Source organism: Heptranchias perlo, chromosome 25 (genome assembly GCF_035084215.1).
Source record: "Heptranchias perlo isolate sHepPer1 chromosome 25, sHepPer1.hap1, whole genome shotgun sequence".
Lineage (NCBI taxonomy): Eukaryota > Metazoa > Chordata > Chondrichthyes > Hexanchiformes > Hexanchidae > Heptranchias > Heptranchias perlo.
In genome coordinates, this window is record NC_090349.1 from 40451370 (window position 1) to 40477232 (window position 25863).

Here is a 25863-nt window from a genome sequence, read left to right on the forward strand (position 1 = left end):
ACGTGACGGTCCTGGTTGCCAGCGTCAATCATGGCCGCGCCCTGACGTGCTTCAGTCTGATGACATAACGCGCGGTGACGTAGTAGATGGAAGGGGCCGGGCGTCGACCAGTTGTCAGGTGACTTCAGATTCCCGAGGAACCGAGAATCTTCGGTCCTGTTTAGTCGTCGCTGAACTCGGGTCGAATAACGAGGGTATTTACGGTCTTGTAGGCCGCCCGAAAATATGTCGGCGTACCCCAACCACTACAACCCTTTCGCCGAGGAGGATGGAGAGGAGGAGCAGCAGGGCCAGGGCCAAGGCCGAGGCTTCGGCGGCCGGAGGGACAACAACGCGGACGAGGATCCGTGGGACGACGAGGCGAGCAGTGGGAGAAGCGAGGCGGACAATCGGCAGTGGTACCTGAGGCAGCAGGTGATGAGGAGCGCCGACCGAACCGTGCAGAGCAGCGGCCGCAGCGTGGCCTTGATTTACGAGTCCGAGCAAGTGGGCGCCGAGACTGCGGAGGTGAGAGCCGGGGCTGTGACGGCCTGTCCTTAATTACCAGCCCACCCCCCACCCATCCCATGGGCTTCACAAACTTACTGACTGAGCTTCATCGTCTCCTGGGATCTTGCTGTGCTGAATCCCATTAAAGTTCACACAGCTTAAGAGTTCTGTACACAATTCTGATATCTCCATATTACAAGAGGCACTGGAGAAGGTGCAAAAATTTTTTTTTACATGAATGATACCAGAACTGAGGGTTTATAACAATCAGGAAAGGCTGAACAGGCTGGGGCTCTTTTCTCTAGAAAAGGGAAGGTTGAGGGGTGACCCGATAGAGGTCTTTAAAGTTATGAAGGCGTTTGATAGGATAGATGTAGTGAAGATGTTTCTACTTGGAGGTGGTGGGGGGGGGGTCCAAAACTAGGGGCCGTAAGTATAGGATTGTCACTAATAAATCCAAAAGGAATTCAGAAGAAACTTCTTTACCCAGAGAGTGGTTAGAATATGGAACTTACTACCACAAGGAGTAGTTGAGGTGAATAGCCTTTCAGGAGAATTGTAAACAATTTTACAACACCAAGTTATAGTCCAGCAATTTTATTTTAAATTCACAAGCTTTCGGAGGCTTCCTCCTGACAATTGTAAAATTGTTTACAATTGTCAACCCCAGTCCATCACCGGCATCTCCACATCATGACTTTCAGGAGAAGGTAGATAAGCACATGAGGGAGAAAGGGACAGAAGGTTATGCTGATAGGGCTACATCAAGTAGTGTGGGACCAGTTGGGTCAAATGGCCTGTTTCTGTGCTGTACGTTGCACGTAAGCTAGCAAAGATAAGCAAAACCCTTTGATTAGATAAAGTCCAAATGAATATTGGAAGTTATACCAAGCAGTGGAGGGTATTGACATTATGGGGCTCTTCATTTTTCTTTTTAAAAAGTTCCCAACCTAGGTTAACTTACCAATTGTACCCTATAATTTGGTGGTCTACTGTGAAAATGTCCTGTTATAATTTACAAATGGCCATCTCTCAGATTTCTGTAGGTGTATTGACTCTTTAAATGTAAATCTGAAAGGCATTAGTCTAAATATCTTTACAGCAAGGAAATCATTATAAATACATATCTAACATTGAGGGACTTCAGTTATGTGGAGAGAGAGTAGAGAAGCTGGCATTGTTCTCCTTAGAGCAGAGAAGGTTAAGGGGAGATTTAATAGAGGTGTCCAAAGTTATGAAGGGCTTCGTTAGAGTAAATGAGAAACTGTTTTCACTGGCAGGAGGGTTGCGAACCAGAGGACATAGATTTAAGATAATTGGCAAAATAACCAGGAAAGGGGGGGGGGGGGGGGGGGAAGGGAATGAGGATAATTTTTACACAGCGAGTTATGTTCTGGAATGCACTGCCTAAAAGAGGTGGAAGCAGAATCAATAGTAACTTTCAAAAGGGGATTGGATATATACTTGAAAAGGAAAAAAATATAGGGCACTGGGGAAAGAGCAGGGGAATGGGACTAATTGGATAGCTCTTTCAAAGAGCTGGCACAGGCACGATGGGCCAAATGGCTGCCTTCTGTGCTGTATGATTCTATGTTCAACATGCTTACAGAACCATCATAAGATGGGGTGCATCTTTCTAAAAAGTCTATATCTCTCTATATAAGAACAGTTGAAGGTCAGAGAAACAGTACCTTTTAATTGTTTGCCGAGCATGTGTTTCTCTGTAAAGGAATGCTAAGTGCATTTTGTAGATTACTATTGAAGTGTTATCCTTTTAATGTTGGTTCAGTCATTTACCGATGATGGGCTCAGAACATAAATTGGAATGTCGCTGGGACAAAAACTTACATACTGCTGTCTAGGTAACGTGTAACCAGCTTTGGGTGCAGCTAATATTTCCATATAGTTGTTTCTGGATACAATACAACTGTGAGTACAGGCTTACAGCTTTCATATACCTGTCACAGAAATGAGGGAACAGTTAATATCTGGTTCACCCAACTCTTGCACATACAGTATGTATAAAATTGTAACTCCAAACTAACAGGCTAATTACAGTTTGATTAGTATGCTTATAGACAAATCAATAAATTACATAAAAATTGCAACGCGGAAGCATGCCGTTCAGTCTAACCAATCTGTGTTGGTGTTTACCCTCTACACGAGGAGCAGTCCTAATCCCATGTGCCTATCCTGTTCCCATATCCCTTTATTCCTTTCCCCTTCAATTATCCATCTAAACTATTCTTAAATGTTGACATGCTCGCTGCTTGAATCACTAACCCTGGTAGTGCATTCCACAGCCCCTCAACCCTTTTTTTTAAAAAAAAAAGTCCTGCTCTCTGTCCTAAGTCTCTTGTATTCAATCTTAAGTCTATGTCCCCTTGTTCTAGACCACTCAATCATTGGAGACAGTCTGATCCTATTTACTCTGTCCCATCCCTTTAATTTTAAACACCTCTATCAAATCACCCTGTAATTTTCTCTGTTCTAATGAAAACAGCCCCCATTTTTCAAGTTTTCATATTTTTATATTCCTCATATCAGGTAGCATCCTAGTGAATCTGTGCGGCACCCTCTCTACTGCCTCAATAGCCTTGTAGTGTGGCTGAAACGGCACACCGTACTCAAAACTGTGGTCTTAGAAAGATTTATATGGATTCACCATTACATCTCAACTTTTATGATCTTTTTCACTTGCCATGAAGTCCAGCTATTTTTATGGCGCTTATCCATTTGAGATTCCTATTTGAAGACCTGGTGAACCTGAAATCCCTTCACTTTTCCCCATCACCTAACCTTCCCCCATTCAAAGTATAATTATTGTTTTTAACCAAAATGTACCACCTCACATTTACTGACATTGAATTCCATCTCTTTTTTTGCCCATTTCACCATCTTGTTAATATCCTTTTGATCCTCTAGAATTATGTATTACGCCATCTATTTTACTGGTGACTGCAAATTTGGACACCACACCCTCTTGCCCAGTAACCAAATTGTTGGTGAATGCAGTGAATAGAGGCAGATCCAGAACAGAACCCTTTGGGAGGCTGCTACCCACTTATAACCACTACCTTTAACTCTTCTGTTTCCTCCCTTTATAACCAGTTTTTAATCCAATCTGCTACCCTTTCTCTCATTCCATATCTCTTAATCTTCTCCACTAGTCTTCTATGTGGTACCTTGTCAAAGTCCATATACACAACATCCGCAGCATTTCCTCCATTCACCAGATCTGTCAACTCAAAGAACTATCAGGTTTGTTGAGCACAATCTTTCTGAAATTGGAAATCACACTGGGATCCATCTCTATGCTTTTGATGCTGTTTAGAATTTTAGCAAATTGACAATGTTTATCCACTTTTTAAAGAAATATGTTTGTTATTTTGATACTGGACTGGAGGGTTCCATTTACCAACAAACCTGGTGTGCATTACTTCCATTTGTGAACTGAGAAACAAAGCTACTCATGAGTGTGTTTATCCTTCAGTGACTTTTCTGGCTCCCTCTAAGCTGCAGCTGCTGCTTTTGTAGGTTGTTTGAGCTCTTTGCTACTCTACTGGTACATACCGTGTATTTTTAAAATCATTAACTTCCTCTTTTTAAAGTTCAGATTTAATGAGATTTACATCACCCTGGGCAGCATATTCAAACTTCTTATAAAATGTCTAATATTAGCTACTGTAGATTTATTTTATTTTCTACACAGGAACTAATACGACAAGGTGAAGCACTGAAGCGAGCAGATAAAATGATGGATAAAATGGACCAGGATTTGAAAGTTAGCCAGAGACACATCAACAGCATCAAGAGCATCTTTGGTGGCATTACAAACTACTTCAAATCTAAGAACTCTGAACCACAAGCCTCTCCAGTATCCGAAAGTCAAACTCGGACCAAGTGAGTACCCTTGTGCACTCATGCTCACACGCACATGTGTACTCACTCATGTAGTCCACTTAATTCATTTTTTTGAGCAGAAGATTAATTCTAATTGTTCTTCAATCGAGAATGTCATCTGAACCAATAATTTCTGCTTTTATGACATTAATTTTAAAAAGATCAACAGACTGGGGGTCCTTTACCTTAAGGTGCCTGTAAGGAGATCCCAGGTGTCCCTGCAGCCATTTTCTTCCCTGTATTTGCCAGCATGTTATATCTGTTTCCCAAGGTCAACCCTCAGTCCTCACCCAACTTACCCATCCCTTTCCTCTTCAAGATCCTTGTCGCTTCTCAACTCTGTGGTCACAACAGCACGGAGACAGGGTTACCAACAGTGTTCTTCAAGGCTGCAACCACTATGCGTTTACCCCCTTGATCTCTCCATGGTGTTCAATTTGACCAACCACGACTTCCTCCTCCATCTCCTCTCTTCCATGATCCATTTCTGCTCTTGTGTGGCTCTACTCCTGCCTCTCCATTGGAGCTAACATATCTCCAGCAATGGCTTCTCTTCCCATTCCTGCTTAATCACCTCCAGTGTAGCCCAAGGCTGAAAATATAAAATTTGTTTAAATATTATGTTATGTAAATTAAATTGGAAGTGCTTTTGAAGGCAGCAGAAATCATGATTAGGCTAATGATTGATGAGTATGTTTTGGTTTGTATCTGGTTTGCTTTCCTTCAGACATTTTTAAGGCATTGCCACCTCTTTTTGTCCTGCATGAGTGTAATTTCAATAATTGCAATGGATTCTACTCCCCATATATTAAGCAAAACTTGCTCAGACATGAAGGCCATAATCCAGTTTTGGCACCATCCAGAACAGTGAGCAATGTGATTAAAACTATACAACTGCAACTCAAAATGATCCCTTGCAGAAGACTCACTTATCTGATTACTTTGTTATAAAGCCACTGTCCAGACAGTGTAAAACAGAAGAGTTAGAGCAACATTAAACATTGTGGAGAAGTAGATATCGACAAAGCCATGGTTTAAAGCTTTATGGTTTGTATATGTGAGGATGTTATTTAGCTCCTGTTGGTATAAATGTTAGTATGAGTATAAATCAACTTCCCTTTGTACTCGTACAACCTTTTCACTATCAGTGAATAGAGGAAAATATAGACTAGAGTTTTAAATGTCAATTTTTATCTATCTATTGATTTAGGCTTCTGCAGTGAGCGGAACTTCATTAGTTTGATAATTGAAAGCTAGTAACCAAGTCACTGCAAGAGGTCCCATGTGTGCTCGGGTTTGTTGAATTCAGTAGGTCTTAAGTTTACACCCAAGTCTAGTAGTGGGTCTGTAATTAAATTTGTACACCAGCTTTACTTGGATGATCTTCTGGATGTCCTGACGATATTAGATCGCTTTTCTCCATTCCCAATTTCCACCTCAATACTGTAGGTCTCCTTTCATCCCAACCCATAGATTTAATCGGACTGGCTGTACGGATGATTGGTGTAGTATATGGGGATCTTGCACAACATATGTAGGAACTGGTGCTCTTCTGAGGTTAGGATAGTGCAGCAGGAAGTTTACCTGTTATCTAACCTCGGATTATTTGATGCCAGATGGAAAAATGTTTAATTCCTGGCTCTGATGACCTTCACCTTTTACGGGCAGTAAAATTCACCCAACCTTGTATTGAATATTTTAAAAAAATTCGTCCTGCCCGCCTTTATTTTTTTTTCCCCCTTACCCCCATCAAAAAAGGCCAGATTGTTTTAAATACATTAAATACAAATTATAGGGTGTAGAATAGAATCTGTCTGAGAAAGTAACAAAAAAAAATTTCCATATTAGTTCTAGAGCCTGTAGCGAGTCAACATAGATGGACATTGCGGTTTCCTACATTAATGAACTAGTTCAATATTTAAAGCAAGTCCCTTTTTTTATTCTGTGTGGCAGATTGCAAGACGTTTTGGATAAAAGTAAGCAACAGGAAGATCAGTACCGAGCAAACCATCCAAACTTGAGGAAACTAGACACGTCAGGTAAGTTTTTGCACAAATACAATGACTTTAGAGAGCACTCCGTTCATTTATAGAGTTAGATGGGGTTACATTCCAAATATCTGCCCTAGCACCGACTGACATGAGATGCACATTTTATAATATCTGGCACTTGGCTGACATCTGGATGCATCATTTCTACGTCAATAATATGATGTTTGTGTTTTAGTACCAATGAATGGAAAAACTAAAGGATGTGTCAGTGCACTCTGTACTAGATTAAAGAATATTAGGAAAGCAGCGATGCACTAACTGATGAAGAAAGTGCATGTAATGAGGCCATATTTAAAGGGGAAATAAGAATCCTAAAGTTCCAAGGGGTCAAGCACTCAAACCATTAAATACAGTTCCAGCCTCCTGTTTTGTCAGTGCACTTGGCTTACACACAAATATTTGTCAAACGATCTTTTTGTTTCTGTAACTCTTTTTCTCCCCGGCCACCTCCAGTTTTCTCTTGCCCCTCCTGAAGGCACGAGTACTGTTTGCCTTCAGTACCTCACCCCCTTGTAAACTGATGATGATTGTCAGTTATTTGACAGGAGAGCATTGATGGCCGATCCAAATCTGCGCTCACATTTCCAACAGAGGTAGCTCCTAATGTCTTTGGTTTTCTTTTTTCCTCCTTGCTCCTGCTCCTCGGACACTCTGCTACTCTGGCTGAGGTCACCTAACTGCAAATGGATCAGTAAAAGGATCAAACCTGCAACCTTGCTGCTCTGTATGTCTGTTACTGGATAAATTAGTTGAGCCATCACCAGTTTTGACAATGGATGACGGCAGTGAGGCTCCCTGTCTAATAAATAAACTGGAGGGTGGACATTTGCATAGAATTACAGAAATAGGCCATTCGGCCCAACAGGTCTATGCCATGTTTATGCTCCACATGAGCCTCCTCCCACCCCTCTTCATTTAACCCTATCAGCATAACCTTCTATGCCGTGGTCCCTCGTGTGTTTATCTAGCTTCCCCTTAAATGCATCTGTGCTATGCAACATTTAGTAACGTTGTCTACGAATGGGGAGCAAAAACTGCTGCACACTGTGCAGCCAAGAATAAATGGACTGGTTTTAAGAAAGTCTGTCTAGATTGCAAGAGAACGATACTGAGGGTGTTAGACATTTGTGTGAGATTGGAGAATAATTCATTTTGAATGGCAAGATAAAGGATTGTTTCAAAATCCAATATATTGCATTAATCCTTTTTAAAGTATTCATTTTCTCGCATACCTTAAAATGGGCAATTCTCTCTTTATAACTTAGTGTAAAAACAGAGTGGGTTTTAGTGCTTTTCATGGTCAACGTGTTATCTGTTAAATTTCCTTTCCAAAACCTTCTGTGTATCCACTGCGCATCAGGCTAGAGACAGAGGGCTATGGAATAGAGGTTTGGCTTGTGAAGGTCAGGTCCTCCTGCAGGCAGAATGAGCTTTGTTCCCTGATGGAATTTCTAGCATGTTAATATCATTAATGTTCAGCAGAAGTAGCATGGGACCTAATAGAGCCTTGAAAGACAATGGGTGCTTTACTGGTTAAGACACTGTTGATTGTCTGTTTGACTGAGATTTCAGGGGAATTCAGTGTACACAGCTAATCCCACTGATAGGACAAGTTCAAATGAGAGAAGACTTTTTAGTCCATCTTGGCTTATTTATTTTTTCTCCATTGTAATATCCTTCCCCCACCCACCCTGCCCCAATCAAATTCTGTCCCTTAAATGATTCCAGGGTTTCATCTGCTATCTTACTTGGAAATCTGTTCTGTGTCTGTGTGTAAATAAATTCCTGGCATCAATCCCAATTTTGTCTCCTTATCCTGCTCATGGTTTAGTTCAAAGTAATTTTATTGAATTTAATTTTTCCATATGATATGTTATCTTCTATATCAACAATATCACCTCAATCATCTGTTTTCATGGTAGAAAAGCCCCACAGTTCTCCAGTCATTCCTCCTAACACAGACCCTCTGAGAGTAGGGATCAGCCTTGTGCCTCTTCTCTGAGCTGCCTGTGAGGTCTGAATATCTCCCTTGTGCCTCAGTGACCAGAACTAGACACAGGTGCTGTGATCTGAGCAGATCACTATACAGTTTGAGCATCATTCCTCTACATCGTACTGTTTTTAGCTATCTAGTTGAGTGTTCTTTTGCTGTATTTGCTGCTCCACCGTCATTGGATATGTTGAATATTGAGTCTGCTAATGCCCCTAGATCTCCAAGTTCCACCCTTTATAATTTCAACATCATTGGTGAAGTACTTATGCAACACTTTTTTTCTTGTGTGTGGTATACTTGTCCATATTAAATTTATACGGTCATTGTTCTGCCCCCTGTCATATTTTGCCCAACTCCTGTTTAGTTCCTGAGCTGATTCCTCTGAATCAACTGCCTGTCCTATTTCAGCATCATTTGTGAATTTGATAAATTTACATTGTGTAACAAGTAACAGTTGCTTTCCACCCTTCAGCTAATTTCTTATCCATCTCAAGTTTTGCCCTGAATCCCCACAGTAACCTTTCACAAGGTTTCCAATGCTTTTCGGAAGTCTAGGTACACCACTAAGTGGGCCTTCCATGGGCCACTAGGGGACACCTCCAGCCAGACTATTTCACTTGATAGTTTTTCCCTTTTCACACAATCTATTTCCCTTACTTACCATGTGTGCTTGCATATAGAGCTTATCTATTCCACATTTCCTGAAATTCTGTAACCTACTCATCTCCATCTACTGGGGTATGCCATATTTCTATCATTCCTATTATATTGTAGTTCCCTGCTGTTACAACAATCTCTAGTTCAGACATTTTGTTGCAAATGATTCTAGCATTCCTGTATCTCTAAGATTTTCCTCCTTTTTGCCTTCGGTGTCTGACACTTTCTGCAAGTTCTTGAGTTCCTGCTGATCTGTTGGCTAGCATCCGTTCTTTTATTAGTCTCGTATGGGATCCAGTTACCACCCTGCCCTTCCCTGTCCAGTTTTAACTTAAATGGTTTACCATAGCTGCCTCTATGCCATTGCTCGTTGCGTGGTTCTTGCAGTGTATCTTTCCTAAATCATTCCCTTTATCCTGAATCCATTTTTTTATGTCACCTATTTTCCTAACAAGCTCATTTCATTTGCCAGACACCAGAAATATCCTCTAAGTTTTGAGGTGATCCTTGAGTGCCTCTGAATCCAAAACGTTATTGTAAATTAGAAAGCGCAGTGGTCCCAACATCGATTCCTAGGCCACCCAAATTCTGTACCTCCTTTCCTCCACCCACCCCACCTCCTGATTGTAAACCCTGTGTGGGTCGCCACCGTTGGCGCTGCTCCGAATGCCTTCAGTAGTCCTTCTATCCTTTCCTCAATATGCGCAACTGAAGCTCTAGGTAGAGTGTTCGACATGCTATGACACACTGTTATCCACTTTTCTTAGCAAGTTTTGGAGACTTGTTGCTGCTTCCTTGTCTCATCTCGTTTTAGCTTCTTGCCTGTCATTTCCTTTGCAGAGTCTTTCCTCTAGTACAGCAACAACTTCCATTTATGTAGCATCTTTAATTTAGTAAAGTTTCCCAAGGCGCTTCACGGGAGCATTATCAAACAAAATTTGACCAAGCCATATAAGCAGATATTAGGACAGGCGACCAAAAGCTTGGTCAAAAAAGTAGGTTTTAAGGAGCGCCTTAAAGAAGGAGAGACATTTAGGGAGGGAATTCCAAAGATTGGGGCCTCGGCAGCTGAAGGCATGGCCACCATTGGTAAAGCTATGGGAATCAGGATGCATAAGAAGCCAGAATTGTAGGACTGGAGGTGTTAGAGATAGGGAGGGGTGAGGCCATGGAGGGATTTGAAACCAAAGATGATGATTTTAAAATCGAGGCGTTGCCGGACCAGGAGCTAGTGTCGGTCAGCAACTACAGGTGTGAAGGGTGAACAGGTCTTGATGCGAGTTAGGATATGGGCAGCAGAATTTTGGATGAGCTCAAGTTTAGAGGTGGTAAGGTGGAGGCTGGCCAGAAGAGCATTGGAATAATTGAGTCTAGACATAACAAAGGCATGGATGAGGGTTTCAGCAGCAGATGAGCTGAGGCAGAGACTGGCGATGTTACGAAAGTGGAAGTAGGTGATCTTGGTGGTTGAGAGGACATAGTCAGAAGCTCCGCTTCCTTTTAACTTTGGACCATCCAGTAACCCTATTTGTTTCATTTCCTTAACATTAGGCTTCTCTCTTTCACTGACCAGTGGTGACATTACCCATTCTACTTGTTCCTCCTTTACATTGACTTTTGACTCAGCTATTAGTCCTTTAACATTCCTTTCGGGGCACCCAAAAAGAGAATCTATTACAGGAAGGATTTTCATCGCTCCACCATTAACTGCCTTGCCCAGCTGCCTAGGTCCTAAACTCTGGAATTCCCTCCCTAAGTCTCTCAGCCTCTCTACCTCTATCCTTCTTTAAGGTGCTCCTTAAAACTTACCTCTTTGACCAAGCTTTTGTCACCTGTCCTGATATCTCCTTCTGTGGCTCGGTGTAAAATTTTGTTTGATAATCACTCCTGTGAAGCGCCTTGGGATGTTTTACTACTATAAATGCAAGTAGTTGTTGAAATCCAAGCAAACCTGCAAGAGACTTGTCCACTGATAATTTACTTAGTCCTACTTGTGATTTCTTCTGCTAACTGTCAGTTGTTACATTTAGACAGTATTAAATTCTCATAGACTCTTACTATGCAGTAAGACTAGATAACACTGGATAATAGGAATATACTTGCACATCTAGTACTTGAAATATTCATGCATCCAACAGCAATACAAAATGGTCTAAAAGGAACTTCCCCTCAAAATAAACCCTGCCATACATGCCACTTGGGAGTGACTCAAGACTAATCTAATCTTGGGAGTTCTAAACCATGTAGATTTTGCTGTAATGGTTTGGCTTTTATAGATTACTTGATTTAGATTGCAGTCTTGTAACTCACTCCCAGGTAACTATTCTAATTTACCAAACTATAAACTCTTGTATAACGAACTTGAAGATTGTGCTGCTGCAATTTTTGTTTTACAACACTAGATGGCACCCATGCACATCATACCAACATAATATAGTATATGTTCCACACTTAGAAACTCAGTTTGAATTAAATATCTACATCTTGCCTATTCTAATTATAAAATTGGGTATGTAAACTAGATTCATTAGGTGGTCCTAAGAGATGCTGTCACGAGAGATCTCTTTAATTTTTAACCAACGTTAGTTATAATTACACCAGAAGATCTCTAGTTCAATTTGCATCTGTACTAAGTTGATGATCTCAGCCAGGGTCACATTAGGAGTGCTACAGTCAGCCTCAGTACTCCTGGACTAGATCAAAGGAACATCAGCCTCTGTGCCCTTTTCCTGACTTGCTTATCCAGTGATCCATGCTAGAATGCGAGGACAGGATTGGACTTGGCTGTGATTCCCACCCGGTCCTAGTGTTTGTGTTGCCTGCAAACACACATGTTTGGCTTGCAGGAAGATTGAATGACTGACTGAAGGCAGCTGGTGCTCAGGGAGCTATATTCCAGTCAGAATCAGCGACTTCAGGAGATGTTAAATTGCACCGAGTACATAGTTTATGCATTAGTTTGTGGAATGTAATGTTCTAACTGGAGTTTAACCCATGTGGGGGTTAAGTGTTTATTTTGCTATGGTTAATTAAATCAAGAAATTGATACCGCAGTTTCAAAGAAAACTGATCACGAGCGGAGCTTTAATGAGCCATAACTTCATACTTGAATTAGTTGGGATGACTATTTCTTTATCAGAATAAGAAATTGGCTCATAATCCCTTTTATAATCTTTAAAAATTGGACATTGCAGTTATTAATATGTGAATATCCTTGTGCATCAAGGAACACACACACACACACACACACACACACACACACACACACACACACTTCAAAACTGTACGGTGAAGAAATTCCTTACTTTGCTTTCTCTGCTCTGAACCGTGCCATTACATTACAGCCTTATAATTACTTCAGGTGTTTTGCAATTAGAATGGTCGATATTATCTATCACTGGAGTGATTTTTAAAAAAGTTTTCATTTATGTATGTACAGGAGAATAATCTTGCAGTACAGAAACACCACTTGGCCTATCAAATCTGCACATGTTTTCCTCTATCTAGTCTGACCCCACTCTCCAACTACGTCTACAGACCCTTTTTAATGGTCTTTGTTTTTCAAGCAACTATTTAATTCCCTCTTGGGATTTATGGTCGCTGCTTCAATAATGATTTGGGGACAGAGATTTACACATTCTGATGGTGTTAAGTGTAAAAATGTTTTTTTAAGCCTCTCTTTTTAATTTTTGCCCCCTTACTCTTTCCACCAATAACATTGTAATCTTGAACTTTACACATGATAACCCTTCATCATTTTTGAAGACCTCTATCAGGTCACCCGTTAAAATTCTCAGCTTTAATGGAAAACTTCTCAAGTATCCCTTTAAAACTGTAGCCCCATATCTCTTGTAAATTGCTAGTGAATCTGTGACACCTTTTCCATTGCTTTTATATCCTTGCTATAATGGAGTACTCAAAACTGTGAATGTTACCCTAACTGCAGCCTAACTAAGGTCTTGTACAAGTTCAACATTATTTCCTCGCTTTTGTTATTCTATGCTTTTGGAGTATTAAACCAAGGATTCTGTTTTCCCTTTTGATTGTCTACTCAAACTGTCATTGTTTCCTTTCCCTATTACTTCCAAAAATACATTTCTTCAGGTTTTTCTATATTAAACTGCATCTACCACCTATCTATCCTCTGCTGTCTTCAGAAAATGTTGATATTGCTTCAATCCAGATTAGCTGTATTATAGTAAGAGTAACTCAACAAAAATCCCTGTGGAATACTGCTCCCCATACAATTCCATTCTGAGAAACTTCCTTTTGCCGCCTTCTCTCCATTTGCATGTCATGGGGACTAGTATTGAATCTTAACTAGAGAAGTCATGTTTTTGGATCCTTGTGAGGCAGATGAGTACTTGGCACCCAAATACCTTGGGCCAAGACTTCGCTTGTCTGTCACATTAACCTGCTCACCTCAGTCAGGAAAGTTTGCGGATTCCCTGGATGGGGTGTCGTGTTTTGGATTTTGGGGACTGAAGAGGGGGAGAGAAACAGGGACATCCGTGCTTTTCAGCTTGAACTGTGCTTTCTGCAGATTAAGTCTGAACAACCAGCCAAATGGGAGAATTCTATAGAGATTAAACCATGCCGGCTAAAGAGAACATGTGGCAATGAACTTTTCCCTCTTGTTTTGAACCTGTTTTTTTTTAAAGATACGTGGGAGTCATTACAGTCTTTTGTAAGTTAACTGCAAAATCAGTATATGTAACCAAAGTATCTTGTAACAAATGATTCATAGGTTTTATATGGAAAGAAATTCAGTCTCCGGAACATTAGCTTAGGCTAAAATTTTGAATTGCTGAAACTGTAAAAATTTGTCTTGGTTTGATTTTTGTGAGCTTAATTTTTCTTTTCTCTTCCATTTAGGTTTTGGGGCCAGTAGCAGTTCTACTACTGCAGAAAATAACAGTTACCATAAGAACGATATTCTTCGTACTTATCATGAGCAGATAGATAACAATCTAGGTAAGGTATTGCTGGCCTATATAGTCTTGCCATTGTGCCTTCATTTTGTGTGTGTGTACACGCGCATTCTAATGATCCAAATGACCAATCCTTTTTAATTTCTATTTTTAATGATCAGTGACCTTTTTTCCCCCCAATTGACCTTTGCTGATGTCAGCAGACTTATCAGCTACTGGTCCAAGGCTTCTGTACTTTTAATTTCAAGCTCTGTGTCTGTAAGAGTATTGCTGTATCAAATTCCGATGGTTTGTGAATTTTTTTTTTGAAGTGATTGAGTGCCCCTCTATTTAAGATATTTTCTCCCCTTCTGCTCTCTGTGATGAACTGGGGGTGGGGCACAAACTCCTGGCCCCATACAGTTCTGAAAGCAGCTGCTAGGAATTGTGTAGTGACCCGCCCATGTTTTGCACTTCCACCCTGTGAACAAGTGCGTTGTCTCTGCAGCACAGACCGTAACCTGCTGTGCAAAGGATCAGTTGGGGATCCATAACTTGGTACCAGGAAGTGGCTCCACAGGTTAAAGCTTCAGTGGCCCTGCCTTGCCTTATGTAGAGAAGATGTTTCCACTTGTGGGGAAGTCCAAAACTAGAGGCCATAAATATAAAATAGCCATTAATAAATCCAGTAGGGAATTTAGGAGAAACTTCTTTACCCAAAGTGGTGAGAATGTGGAACTTGCTACCACATGGAGTAGTTGAGGCAAATAACATAGATGCATTTAAGGGGAAGCTAGATAAACACATGAGGGAGAAAGGAATAGAAGATTGTGCAAATAGGATTAGATGAGGAGGGGTAGGAGGACGCTCGTGTGGAGCATAAATACTGGCGCAGACCTGTTGGGCCGAATGGCTTGTTTCTGTGCTGCACATTCCATCTAATTCTATGTACCCATCCTGAGCTCCCAGTCTCGACTACACTGTTATAGGAAAGTACCGAGAAGGGTACTTGTTTCCTTGCCAGCAAGAGATGTCTTGCCCAGTGCAGCCTTCCAAGCTAAAAGGAAAAGAAAGCAACATTAACTTACTGATCATCTTGTTTTGCTCGTACAGTAAAGCTGCCCTGTTTTCCTACGCTGCACTCCGAGTATAGTATGAAACATTCAAATGATGTGATATGGTGCTATATGAATGCCAGTCTGTGTTTTACATTAACTGTGCTAGCGTGCCACTTAATCCTGTTTTCAAATGACCCTCTGTACAATGAATGTTTTACCCACAAATCAAGATGCTGTATGTACAGTGGCAATTGCATTTTGTTCCATTCTTATTGCACTTTGACTTGCAATTTAATTGAATTTTGAAAAAAAAATGCTGCATCATAGGTTTTTCATCCCGAAGGGGGAGAAATTGTGGGTTTTGTTCCCCTTTGCTAGTGACTGTTGCCCAAGCATGAACAGTGGTTCCATCTGTCTCTTCCCTCTGATCACAGATGAGATTTCCTCTGGCCTGGGTCGTCTGAAGGGTCTGGCAATTGGCCTGCAGACAGAAATTGGCGACCAAGATGACATCATTGACCGCTTGACAACCAAGGCAGAACACGTGAATTCTAAGATTATAGCAACTGATCGACAGATTCGCAAACTTTAAAGTGCCGCATTGGATTTCAAATGTCTTTCTTTTTCTACGTTCATCTCAGAAGTAACCGATCTTACAGAAATAACACTTTTTTTTATTCAGATGATTGTGAGCAGGGTTTAAGAGAAAATACACAAACCACCCCCTTCCAAGAAATTGAATCCATTATTAATGAAATGTTTCTGAATGTATTACCACGGGGCCTGATTTTTTTTTTTCTAAATTATGTATCCTAGGTATCTACATTCAGATTGTCATTAGGAAGTAAATACTGATTAATATGATGTAATATACAAAGGAGTTAAAGATAAGCAGCAATATTAATACACCTACTCTGTTTAATTTAGTTTTCAATAATCCAATAGATCTGTGCCAATTTGTATAGAAGACAGAAATTGTGTGTTATCTAAACTTTGTGTTTTGTTACTAATACAAAACTTGGACACATTTTGCTACACTTGCTTCGATACTCTTAGTGGTAGCTTTGTTGATGGAATGGGGCTAGGACCAGCCCTTATGAGATCATTGAAAAATCAGCAACACCAGCCTCCAGTTCTGTGCTGTTGTCCAGACACTAGATTTAGCTGGTTTAGATATTGCCTGCTGCTTTTGAAATCAGCATACCCCCCTTCATTGTTTCCTAGTCTGTGATTAGCTTATTTTGTGAAGATACTGTGCATATATGTGTATTAAGTAATCTGTGACTTTTGATGGCGTACCATCAATTGTAAACAAAGCTTTTATGAAGATTAATATATCTAACACCAATAAATACATTTGCATCAGTTAATGGTAGTTATCCATATCAAAGCATACCTGTTGGATTTTTGTATGTGTTGATGGAAACTGCCTTTTTTTTAATGTTAAGTACTTTGTTCCCTTTTTAGAATCACAAGCTGTGGTATATGTAAACATTTGAACACAACAAAACTCATTGCTCATATGAGGTAGGTGTACTCTGACACCACCAAGGGAGATCTTCGCAGACCAGGTCCACTTGAAGCTGTTAATTTGATCTTTTATTTTTCCTGTAGTGTAATCAGGATTTTCTTAAATCAGGGAAAGCATTCCTGCTGACTGCTGTTAACTGAGCTCCGAGCAAATTTCAAGGGGACTGTTTTTGTAAAGAAAAATGTGCTTTTAAGATAATTTTGAGAAGATTTATAAAAGGAGAGGGAAACATGTTCACTGAATTGTCACAATCCTAAATGCCGTATGGGGATAGATGCGTACCTTGTCACTTGCTCACTGCGGAATGCACTTTTAAATGAAGACTGGCTATTCTGTAGAATATACTGGCTTTCTCACTTCCCATTTTATGTTGTTTACCAATGAACAGAGAGTGCATTTAACATCTAGGCCATTTTGTGGGGTTTGTTTTTTTTTTGCCATTGTCCCTTCAAGTTTTTTCTATCGTGCAACCCAAAGGGCTGAATAATCAAGGTTGTGGACTTCATGGTCACTATTGATGCTGCTATTTAACCATTCAACAGGGCAGCTGTTGCACTTTGAAATGCTGTGAATCTGACCACATTGTTGGTTATAACCACTTGGCCGCTCTGTACCTGCCTTATTATAGCTCCAGTGCCAAGGTGTCAGCCTACTGAGGAATGAAGGATCCCTTTCAAAAACTCTTGTTTCTTATTGCAGATTATTTTCTCACTGCATACTTTATTCTGTAAATACAAAGTCTGTTCTTCACAAAAGGGTGAACGGAAACAGGAGAGTTGACTAAGGCAACTAGTCGGGGATCAAAATCTTTGTCCTTAAGATTCCACAATTTTTCTATCATCGCAACAAATTTGTTTCCTATCCTTCAAAGGGAATTTGTGCAAACTCATTACACCTGCCTATTACCCATTAACCTTTGTAAATTGGGTCAGGGTTGGGGTTAAGAGGTCGAAGCACAACCCACCCTGGAGGTGGTAGATTTTTTTTGTGTGGGGCTCAAAAGTTTGCGCTGGTAAATTAATCTATCTGGAAATAGTTGGTAGCATGGGGAATACAGTAGGCCCTTGCTAGAACATGAGAACCCCACAAAACCCATTTAGCAATGGAGTGAATTTCAAATGGTTTCTGTATTTGATAAAGCTACATAGAATACCTGTTCCATCTCAAGATGTACTGTAGCTCAGATTTGCATTCAAAGAAAAATGAACAATTAAGGGAATGCAACATGCTTGTCCTTTTTTTTAATTTCAGTGGTTTGTATGGCTGGTATGGGATTAGAAATAGTTGTTTAAAACACCAAATTCTCACTTTAAAAAGAAAAAGAAATCACCACTTCTAGTATAAAATCAGTTAGCACTCTTCTGTGAACCTTTACATAATTGGTAGGTTCCGAATTGCACAAGGTGGAATAAGATTTTTTTAAAACTGCAAATTTCTGTTTGGCTGCAGTAACCTCACTAAGCACAAAAGCTTCATTAGCTTTAATGTCTTTGGGGAATCAAATGGATTAAGAGAAATCATTTTAGAATTAAAAGTTGCTTTGGACTTGCAAGAACAAAATGCTGGGAGTAATTTTAATCGAAGAGCTAAGTATGCAAACTTTAATCTCATCAATTTTGAGGAATAATTTTCAAATACTAAATGCGGTTTATTCCTGTTCCAACCGTTTAATGCTTTTATTTCTTTGTGAACATTTTATTGCGTAAATGTGATAACCATATTGTAGTTTAAATAGCCAAATTGGTAACTAACCACTATTTTTCATATTTTTTCTCCAAACATGCATTATTTAAATTGGATCGGTTTCATGAGAATCTGTACAACCTAGTTGGATTTTTTTAAAGCTTATTTCAAAAACCATTGAAACACAAAACACAGATAAATGAATGAAAATTTTGTTAGCTGTACACTTGTATAGTGTCATGTGTGGTCTAGCATCCACTTGCAAGAGTTGGCACTGCTTATCTAATCAGCAGCTGATTGATTTTTCAACTCTCTGAAGAAATATTGTGAATATTTGAGAACCTGAAAGTACTTGCCGCTCAATCCAAACTAAATATATTTGACTGCTCGCGTGGTAAACTGGTTTGACCTCAGTTTTTGTTTTACATATATTTATCTGAGCCAGACACTTGAGGGGAGTCTTAATTAAGCGTGCTGCAATACCAGAAGTATTTTGAAAAAGTGCTGACTTTTAGTTCCTCTACAAAATGTTGGACTATTTAGAAGGACTTGTAGATCTTGGGTCTATAACCTTGACGGCTAATGCATTCGGACACATTGTTTAGATTGATAATAGTGTAGCACTTTGCCAAGCTGGGAAGGGTGCCGTTCACATACTGTTCAAGTAGATATGTGTTTAGATGATAAAGCTATATACAGCTAATTGAGTGCCTTCTATTATTTTAATAGGCCAAATGTTCTAGCCTGTATGGAATATTGTACCAACATATACAAGGGGAAATTTCTTGTCATGCAAGCTATAGGGTTCCTGGTCAAAACTTTATAATGTGACACTGCTTTAATTGTATCAAACCTACTGCATAAATACTTTGAAGAACGAAAGAATGTTACACTCCAATGAAATGTTTGATTTATTACTGGACTGTAAATATTTACTTTTTACTACCTTTCCTGTTTTTGAACTTCCAGTTTGAAATGATACAACTTTTGTCTTGTGCAATAAAACCTTAAAACCTCTCTCTCGTCTTTATAAATGTAATCTGGTGCGGGCATCACCTATTGAAACTGCAGTGTATTTTTTTTTTCTCTCTGCCAGGTAGGTTGAATTTCTCAATTATTTAAATACTTTTTGTTGAGACTGATCTGTGAACATAATATAAATGAGAACTTGCTATGGAGTAGTAATAAATATGGAAAAATATCAGCCATGTGATAGACTGCTTCCTGTTTTGTGTGTTCTTGCGTAAGTTCTGTTTGGTGAATTTAAAAGCTTGTAGGCCTCACTAATGCTGTTTCATTCTGAATACAGTTGGCCTCTTCTGTGGATGTCCTAGAGGGCAAAAGTGCAACTGATTTTTCCCTTTGTAGTTTGGCCAAGAATCCAGTTGTTGTATCTAAGGAAGTCTGCTTTCCAAAAACTTGTCCTTGGTAACTTTACATGATGACAATATCACTAGTTCTTTGGGCTTTTATTTTGATTTTTCCCAAGTTCTCCCCCATCCTCTGCTGAAGCCACTGACTCTTGTTGAGGTACAGATCTATTGGTATCAGTGCTGCTCTGATACTCCATTGGTGAGAAACCAGTCTATTTGACTGTGGAGACCATCACCGTGAAGCCTGATCAGTTTTTCACCTAACATCCACAGTGCTGCACTTTTCCATTCCTAGCTGTTCTACTTCCTCCCCTGTCCCCCAGTTGAAAAGGTGAATCAGATCTGCAACATCTCAAATGGTGCATTGGCTGAGATCAAAAATCCACACCTACTGAATTGAGCTTGGGTCCTCCCTGATCTGTATGGCTGTGTTTAGTACTGTGTTGAGCAGTGTATTTTGTTTTCATTTTAAAAACACAATTTCAGGAGCAAATATGTAATGGATGCTCGATAAATGCAAGTTGTATTGAATAAAACATTTTTTTGCAGCATTTGGCTCTGCTTAAGAACTTGGTAAAGTCGATCGCCCAATTTATCAGAGGTGCTCAACTTCTATTTTTTAAAAAAAGATAAATGTCTTCTAAAAGATGTAAACATCCTATTTTAAGCCAGAGAAGAACAACAATTTAAAGTAACACTATGTTTAATTACTGTGCTCGTCCAGAGTTTGAGAAGATAAGACAGTTTGTTGGTGTGAAGACCAGCTTAAGTTCAGACCTCTTGCCTACATTAACGTTCCCCCAAAAAGCTACTGGGTCACAATTTTAATACATTTTATTCACCTGGAGTAAATTTTAAAAAAACTTTCAGCATGTTCTCTATGCTCCTGAGGAAATGTAGAGTTTCTGAAACAGGTGCTTGTTTAATCTAGGTTCAAACCCAAGTCAGTCTTTTGATAGAGGATTGAATATTTGTATAGATAACCCATGTGTGCATATTAATACAAGTGAGCACTTGTGTGCTTTGCTATTATAAATCCAAAGAGGATGCAGTAACCCTTGCAGTTATGTCACCGTGACTGATGACTACACTGCTTGTTTTATACAGAACTTATGCAGGTGTTCAGAGCAGGAGATAAATGACTATAAGCTGTCATTATTCTGCCATGTTTTTCATTCGATCAGAGTTTAAGGGAAAGCAGGAAATTCATTTTGTGCCCCAAGTGTTGGGACTACCCCAGATCATAGTAATTCTGTTAACAATCAACCAAATGTTTCTCCTTAAGTCTGTTGGTGGCCTTGGAGAATAGCAGCTGTGCATTTCTGTCCTAATCTCCTCCACCCCCCACACTCTCTTTGAGGGACTTTACCCAGTTTTCTAGGCAGCATATTGTACAGGGACAGATTAACAGGGTCAGTACCATACCTGTCACTTTACCTCCTATAAAGACTTTGTTTGGATTATAGGTGTGCTGCCCAAACTAAATTCAGAAGTTTATTAATTTGATTCAACAACTCATTGTTCTCATCCCTTAGGCAATTGATTAAAATATATTCACAGTATTCTGCTTGTTTGAGGGAAAACAACTTTTTAAAATTAATCATTTTTTTTTCTCTGTGCACCTCTGTCTTTGTTTCCCTCAAGTCAGTTTCAGGCTCACTCAGGGAAGTATAAGGCTGGCTGGTGTAGGAAGTTACAAAATCCCACTGTTGTAATAGGGCCTGCTCTTGAGGTTAGGGTTAAAGCATCTTGTTGGGGCAGAGTAAAGAGACTTTTATTTAGTCATTCTAAACCAGACTTCGGTGATGTCGCAATATGTATCTCATTTTTAACGAAGGGCTTTGTCAAACCAAAATTACCAAAGTTTCGAATTAATTTTGAACAGCCTTCATGCCCATGATTTCACATTTGAGGAAATACTTAACACTTCAAAACCTAATCCAAATAGTTTGTGACATTGCATGTGTCATGTTTACTAATTTATACTTTTCCTATTTGATATTTTGGTGAATTTTTGCACTTGAGGGATGTTGATGTTGGGGAATATAACACTTATCCATTTCAGTCACAGGATCAAGCACTCCCAGGTAATGTGTATGATAGATGCAGAACAAGACTCTCCCCAACTCTGTCCCAACACCTTAACCCAAGCTTCAGAAGACCATCTCCTGAACTCTGACACATTTCCATTTCCTGCACCAACCATCCATGACTTCGGTGAGTAAATTTGCCAATTAGTGCTGAATTGTGGATAGTTTGTGCTGTGGACTAGTAGCTGGACTAATGACTGTTAGGTCCTGGATTGAAATTGCCCCAAACACATTTCATTTATGACCCATGGTGCAAGCAGGGAGATGAGATTTTTAACCATCTCTGAACTGGATTAGGTCTGAGGTTTAACATGCAAAAGCCAATCAACCAGTCCTGCCATTCACAATCATTAATATATTCAAAACCATCTGCATGCACTTTCTGTCAACCATTTCTAGTTATTGTAAACAATTTTACAACACCAAGTTATAGTCCAACGATTTTATTTGAAATCTACAAGCTTTGATTTCAAATAAAATCGTTGGACTATAACTTGGTGTTGTAAAATTGTTTACAATTGTCAACCCCAGTCCATCACCGGCATCTCCACATCATTGCTAGTTATAGTAGAGGGGGGAAAACAGCAAGTCAGTCTGGAGGAAACTTGAACGTAAAAGCACACAGCATAGCTGAGTACTTGTTGAAATTTGTCTACCGATCATGCGCTATTCCATTTTGGTTGTCTGCTGTTTGTCGTTGCCATCTCCCCATTACTATGGAGAGACTAAAGATATGTCTTTATCTCCCTTTATCATGATGTTGCCTGCTACGATGTCCTGTTTTTGTACTATTGATGCCTTTTGTGATGAAGTTAAAAATTGCTGTAATAAATGCCTATGTCAGCATTGATAAACTTGTCACGCTGTAATTACACCCCCTGCCAGTGGTGGCACTGAAGCGCCTCAGTCTGGCATTTCCCAGCTCTCGAGTTGAAACTGCAGAGAAATGCCAATGCTTCAATCAATTATTTCCCTGCTTCCCATTTGCTGTAAGTTTTGCCATTTAACTATAAATAATGTAAAATCAATTTTTTTTTTTATATATATATATATATATATATATATATATAGAGGCAGAATGTATGTCTTGAAAATGGAGACTGGTCCAATTATCCCACACCCTCTAACCCTATTTCACCAGAAGATTACCCTTGGTCTGGACTCCCCATGTACAATGTCATGTTTTTTTTTAAAAATTGTTTTTACAACTCCCTCGTTGTAAGCCATATATTTCACAAAGCTGGGCATATGGAATGCAAATAGTTCACTGTTTTAAAAACTAGACACTTAAAAAAAAAAATTAGAACAATCCCTGTCAGCCAAAGATTAATACACCCATGGCACACCCTGATTGAGCACAGGGTAGAAGTGTCGGCCATTGTAAGTGACAGGTTGCTGATAGCATGAGGCCTAGGACTTGTACAAGCCAAATTTAATAAAACTGAAAAATATACATTTATGCAGTTAGGTCAGGAACATTGATCCTTCATTTCTCCATAGTGTTGCTTCTGGCAGTGGTACGGTTTTTTTTTAAAAGCGGTCTCCACATCCGTTTTCATTATCTGCCGATATTCTCTGGTGTACTGCTTTTGGGTCCAAAAAAAAAGGTATGTTTCTGCAATTTATTAGGTGTGGGGGAAAATAAAAGCTAGGAATGTGATGCTGCACATTCTTGGAAAATGACCTTTCTAACTTATTTCACCGGGTTTGCAAAACAAGCTCAGTTCTGTTGGCTGAGGACGATGACAGCATCACTGATTTTATTGTAAAGTGAGTCAGTGACTGCCTACATTTGCCTATGGTTCAATCTAAACTGCAGTATGAGTGTAAAATCAATGTACGAAGGCCCCAATTTGCCTGTGGTGAAGTCGGGAAAGAATGTTAAGAATAAGACTATGTCCTAAATCTAAATTCAAGTCATGTACACTGGAGCAATAGGGTGCAGGTTCAGTGCAGCAATTCACATATATGCCAATCTAGAAAGCTGGCCACCAGTTCTGAAAAAGCAAACAGCTCTGAACGTGGACCTGATACTGAAGACCAGGAATTAGGTTGAAGGTGCAGTGGGACACAGGTGTAGCATAATCTATGCTGCAGGTCTATCCAACATTCAATCACTTTTATTGTGGGACACAAAAGCAGAGTTAGCAGCAGTGGTGATTTAGAAATTACTCAAGGGGATTGTGAGTGCTGCAGGCATGAGAATGATTTTCAATTGGGGCTATCCAGACCATTTTAATTTTTGACTCATTCCCTATTTACTTCCAAAACTTAGCAATCATACAGTGACAGGAATTATCAGAGTTAAGTATTCACACCAGGAAACATCCACCTTATCTTTAAAAGAACAGCTGCAACCAGTATTGAAGAAAATAAATTTTTACATAAGATACTAGGCAGGCATGCCACTTTTGAGCAAGATAAAACCCTTTTAGAAAGTGCATTTTAGCAACTTATTTGTTATGTGTAACTTCTGTGGGGGGACAGACACTAAGTAAACACACCCAGAAACTAATAACTCATTTTAAAAGTTTGTGCACCACGTACAATGGGAGAAAGTAACGTCCAGCTTCACCTTCCAGCATATTTGCTTTTGTCCAGCTCCAATTCCACCTTCCAGATGATTTAATTGATTGATGGTGACAGCTTCCAACACCAGTGAAAAGAGCTGATTTTTTCCCCCCCTCTTGTAAAATGCTGACAAGCTGACTGACGGCTTAAAGAGCTTGCAGTTGGCATGTATGAATTCACCATGTGGTAAGTTTCTAACTTTCAGCATGGTCACTGAGAGATGGCCAATTTCAGACCAGGATTAGCATAAGCCTGGGCGTCCAATTACTGCTGTCCCCTGTGTTCAGGGAATGGTATGTGAGCCAGGGCCACCCAAAGCGGGAAAGAAAAGTAAAAGATGGTATAAGAGGGGGAAAAAAACAACAGAATATTACGCAGTCCACTAAACCCCCCGCAATATTCCAGTACATGGGGACTGTTAGATATGGTGGAGCCAGAATGAAATTTATTTGATGTTGGTACCTGCACATACATGGACTTCCAGGTATCAATCCCTGCCCTAAATAAATTATGCATATTCCAAGTCAGGAGTGTGATGGAACACTCGCCATTTGCCTGGATGGGTGCAGCTGCAAAACTCGAAGCTCAACATCAACCAAGGTGAAGCAGTTTGTTTGATTAGTGCCCCTGTCGCTGAGCTCAATATCCAACCCCTCCATCACCAGTATACTGTGTCTGCTTTACATGCTATCTACGGGATGCACTGTAGCAACTCACTGAGCTTGGTTTCCTAGCCTCTGCTTGCACTGGGACCTTTACCACCAAGAAGGATAAGGGTAGCAATATCATCACTGCCAAGTCCAACCGCCAAATCACACACCATCCTGACTTGGACATCTATCGTCAATTCCTTATTGTCAATAAGTCAAAATTCTGGAATTCTCTACCTTAACGCTATTGTGGGAGCACCAATTTAAGGAGAAGGTCCACCATGACCTTCTGAGAACAACTACGGATGAGCAATAAATGCGGCCATTCCAGTGACACCGACATCCCATGAACAAATTTTTTTAAAATGGTGATTTTTTTTTGTTAAAAGGCAACCATGTTTAGTTGCTGATTATTCATACAAGGTCTAAGTTAACTGAGGGGTCAGAGGCCAAATGAATTAATGTAGTGATTGAACAATGTGCAGGCAAGATGTCACCGTTAATGTAATCTTAGTTGTAGATGTGTATATACAACAAACAGGCACGTACAGATAAATATGAGTACAGTAGCTCATCCATGCTTTTGGTAACTCCAGACTTGACTATTTCAATGCTCTCCTGGCTAGCCTCCAATCTCCTCTTCCCCCCCCCCCCCCCCCCATAAACTTGAGCTCATCGAAAACTCTGCTGTCTGTATCCTAACTCGCACCAAGTCCCATTCACCCATCACCCCTGTGCTCACTGACCTATATTGACTCCCGGTCCACCAACACCTCAAATTTAAAATGATCATCCGTGTTTTCAAATCCCTCCGTGACCTTTCCCCTCCCTATCTCTGTAACCTCCTCCAGCCCTACAACCCTCCGAGAATTCTGCGTTCCTCCAACTCCGCCTTTCCTCACTC

At 40.0% G+C, this 25863-nt stretch overlaps 1 protein-coding gene across 1 annotated transcript; it reads left to right on the forward strand.

Moving 5' to 3' along the window:
- Positions 1 to 95: 95 nt before the first annotated feature.
- snap29 (synaptosome associated protein 29) lies at positions 96 to 19488 on the forward strand. Its single transcript, XM_068006098.1, has 5 exons — positions 96 to 507; positions 4202 to 4392; positions 6346 to 6431; positions 13969 to 14067; positions 15496 to 19488. Exons 1-5 carry the CDS (start codon positions 226 to 228, stop codon positions 15651 to 15653), a joined length of 816 nt encoding a protein of 271 aa, XP_067862199.1. The 5' UTR covers positions 96 to 225; the 3' UTR covers positions 15654 to 19488.
- Positions 19489 to 25863: the final 6375 nt, after the last annotated feature.

Excerpts from the sequence above, each read along its gene's own strand:
- snap29 (XM_068006098.1), top strand. The coding sequence starts at position 226 with ATGTCGGCGTACCCCAACCACTACAACCCTTTCGCCGAGGAGGATGGA. Across the intron at positions 508-4,201 it reads TGGGCGCCGAGACTGCGGAG|GAACTAATACGACAAGGTGA; the intron begins GTGAGAGCCGGG and ends TTTTCTACACAG. Across the intron at positions 6,432-13,968 it reads GAGGAAACTAGACACGTCAG|GTTTTGGGGCCAGTAGCAGT; the intron begins GTAAGTTTTTGC and ends TCTTCCATTTAG.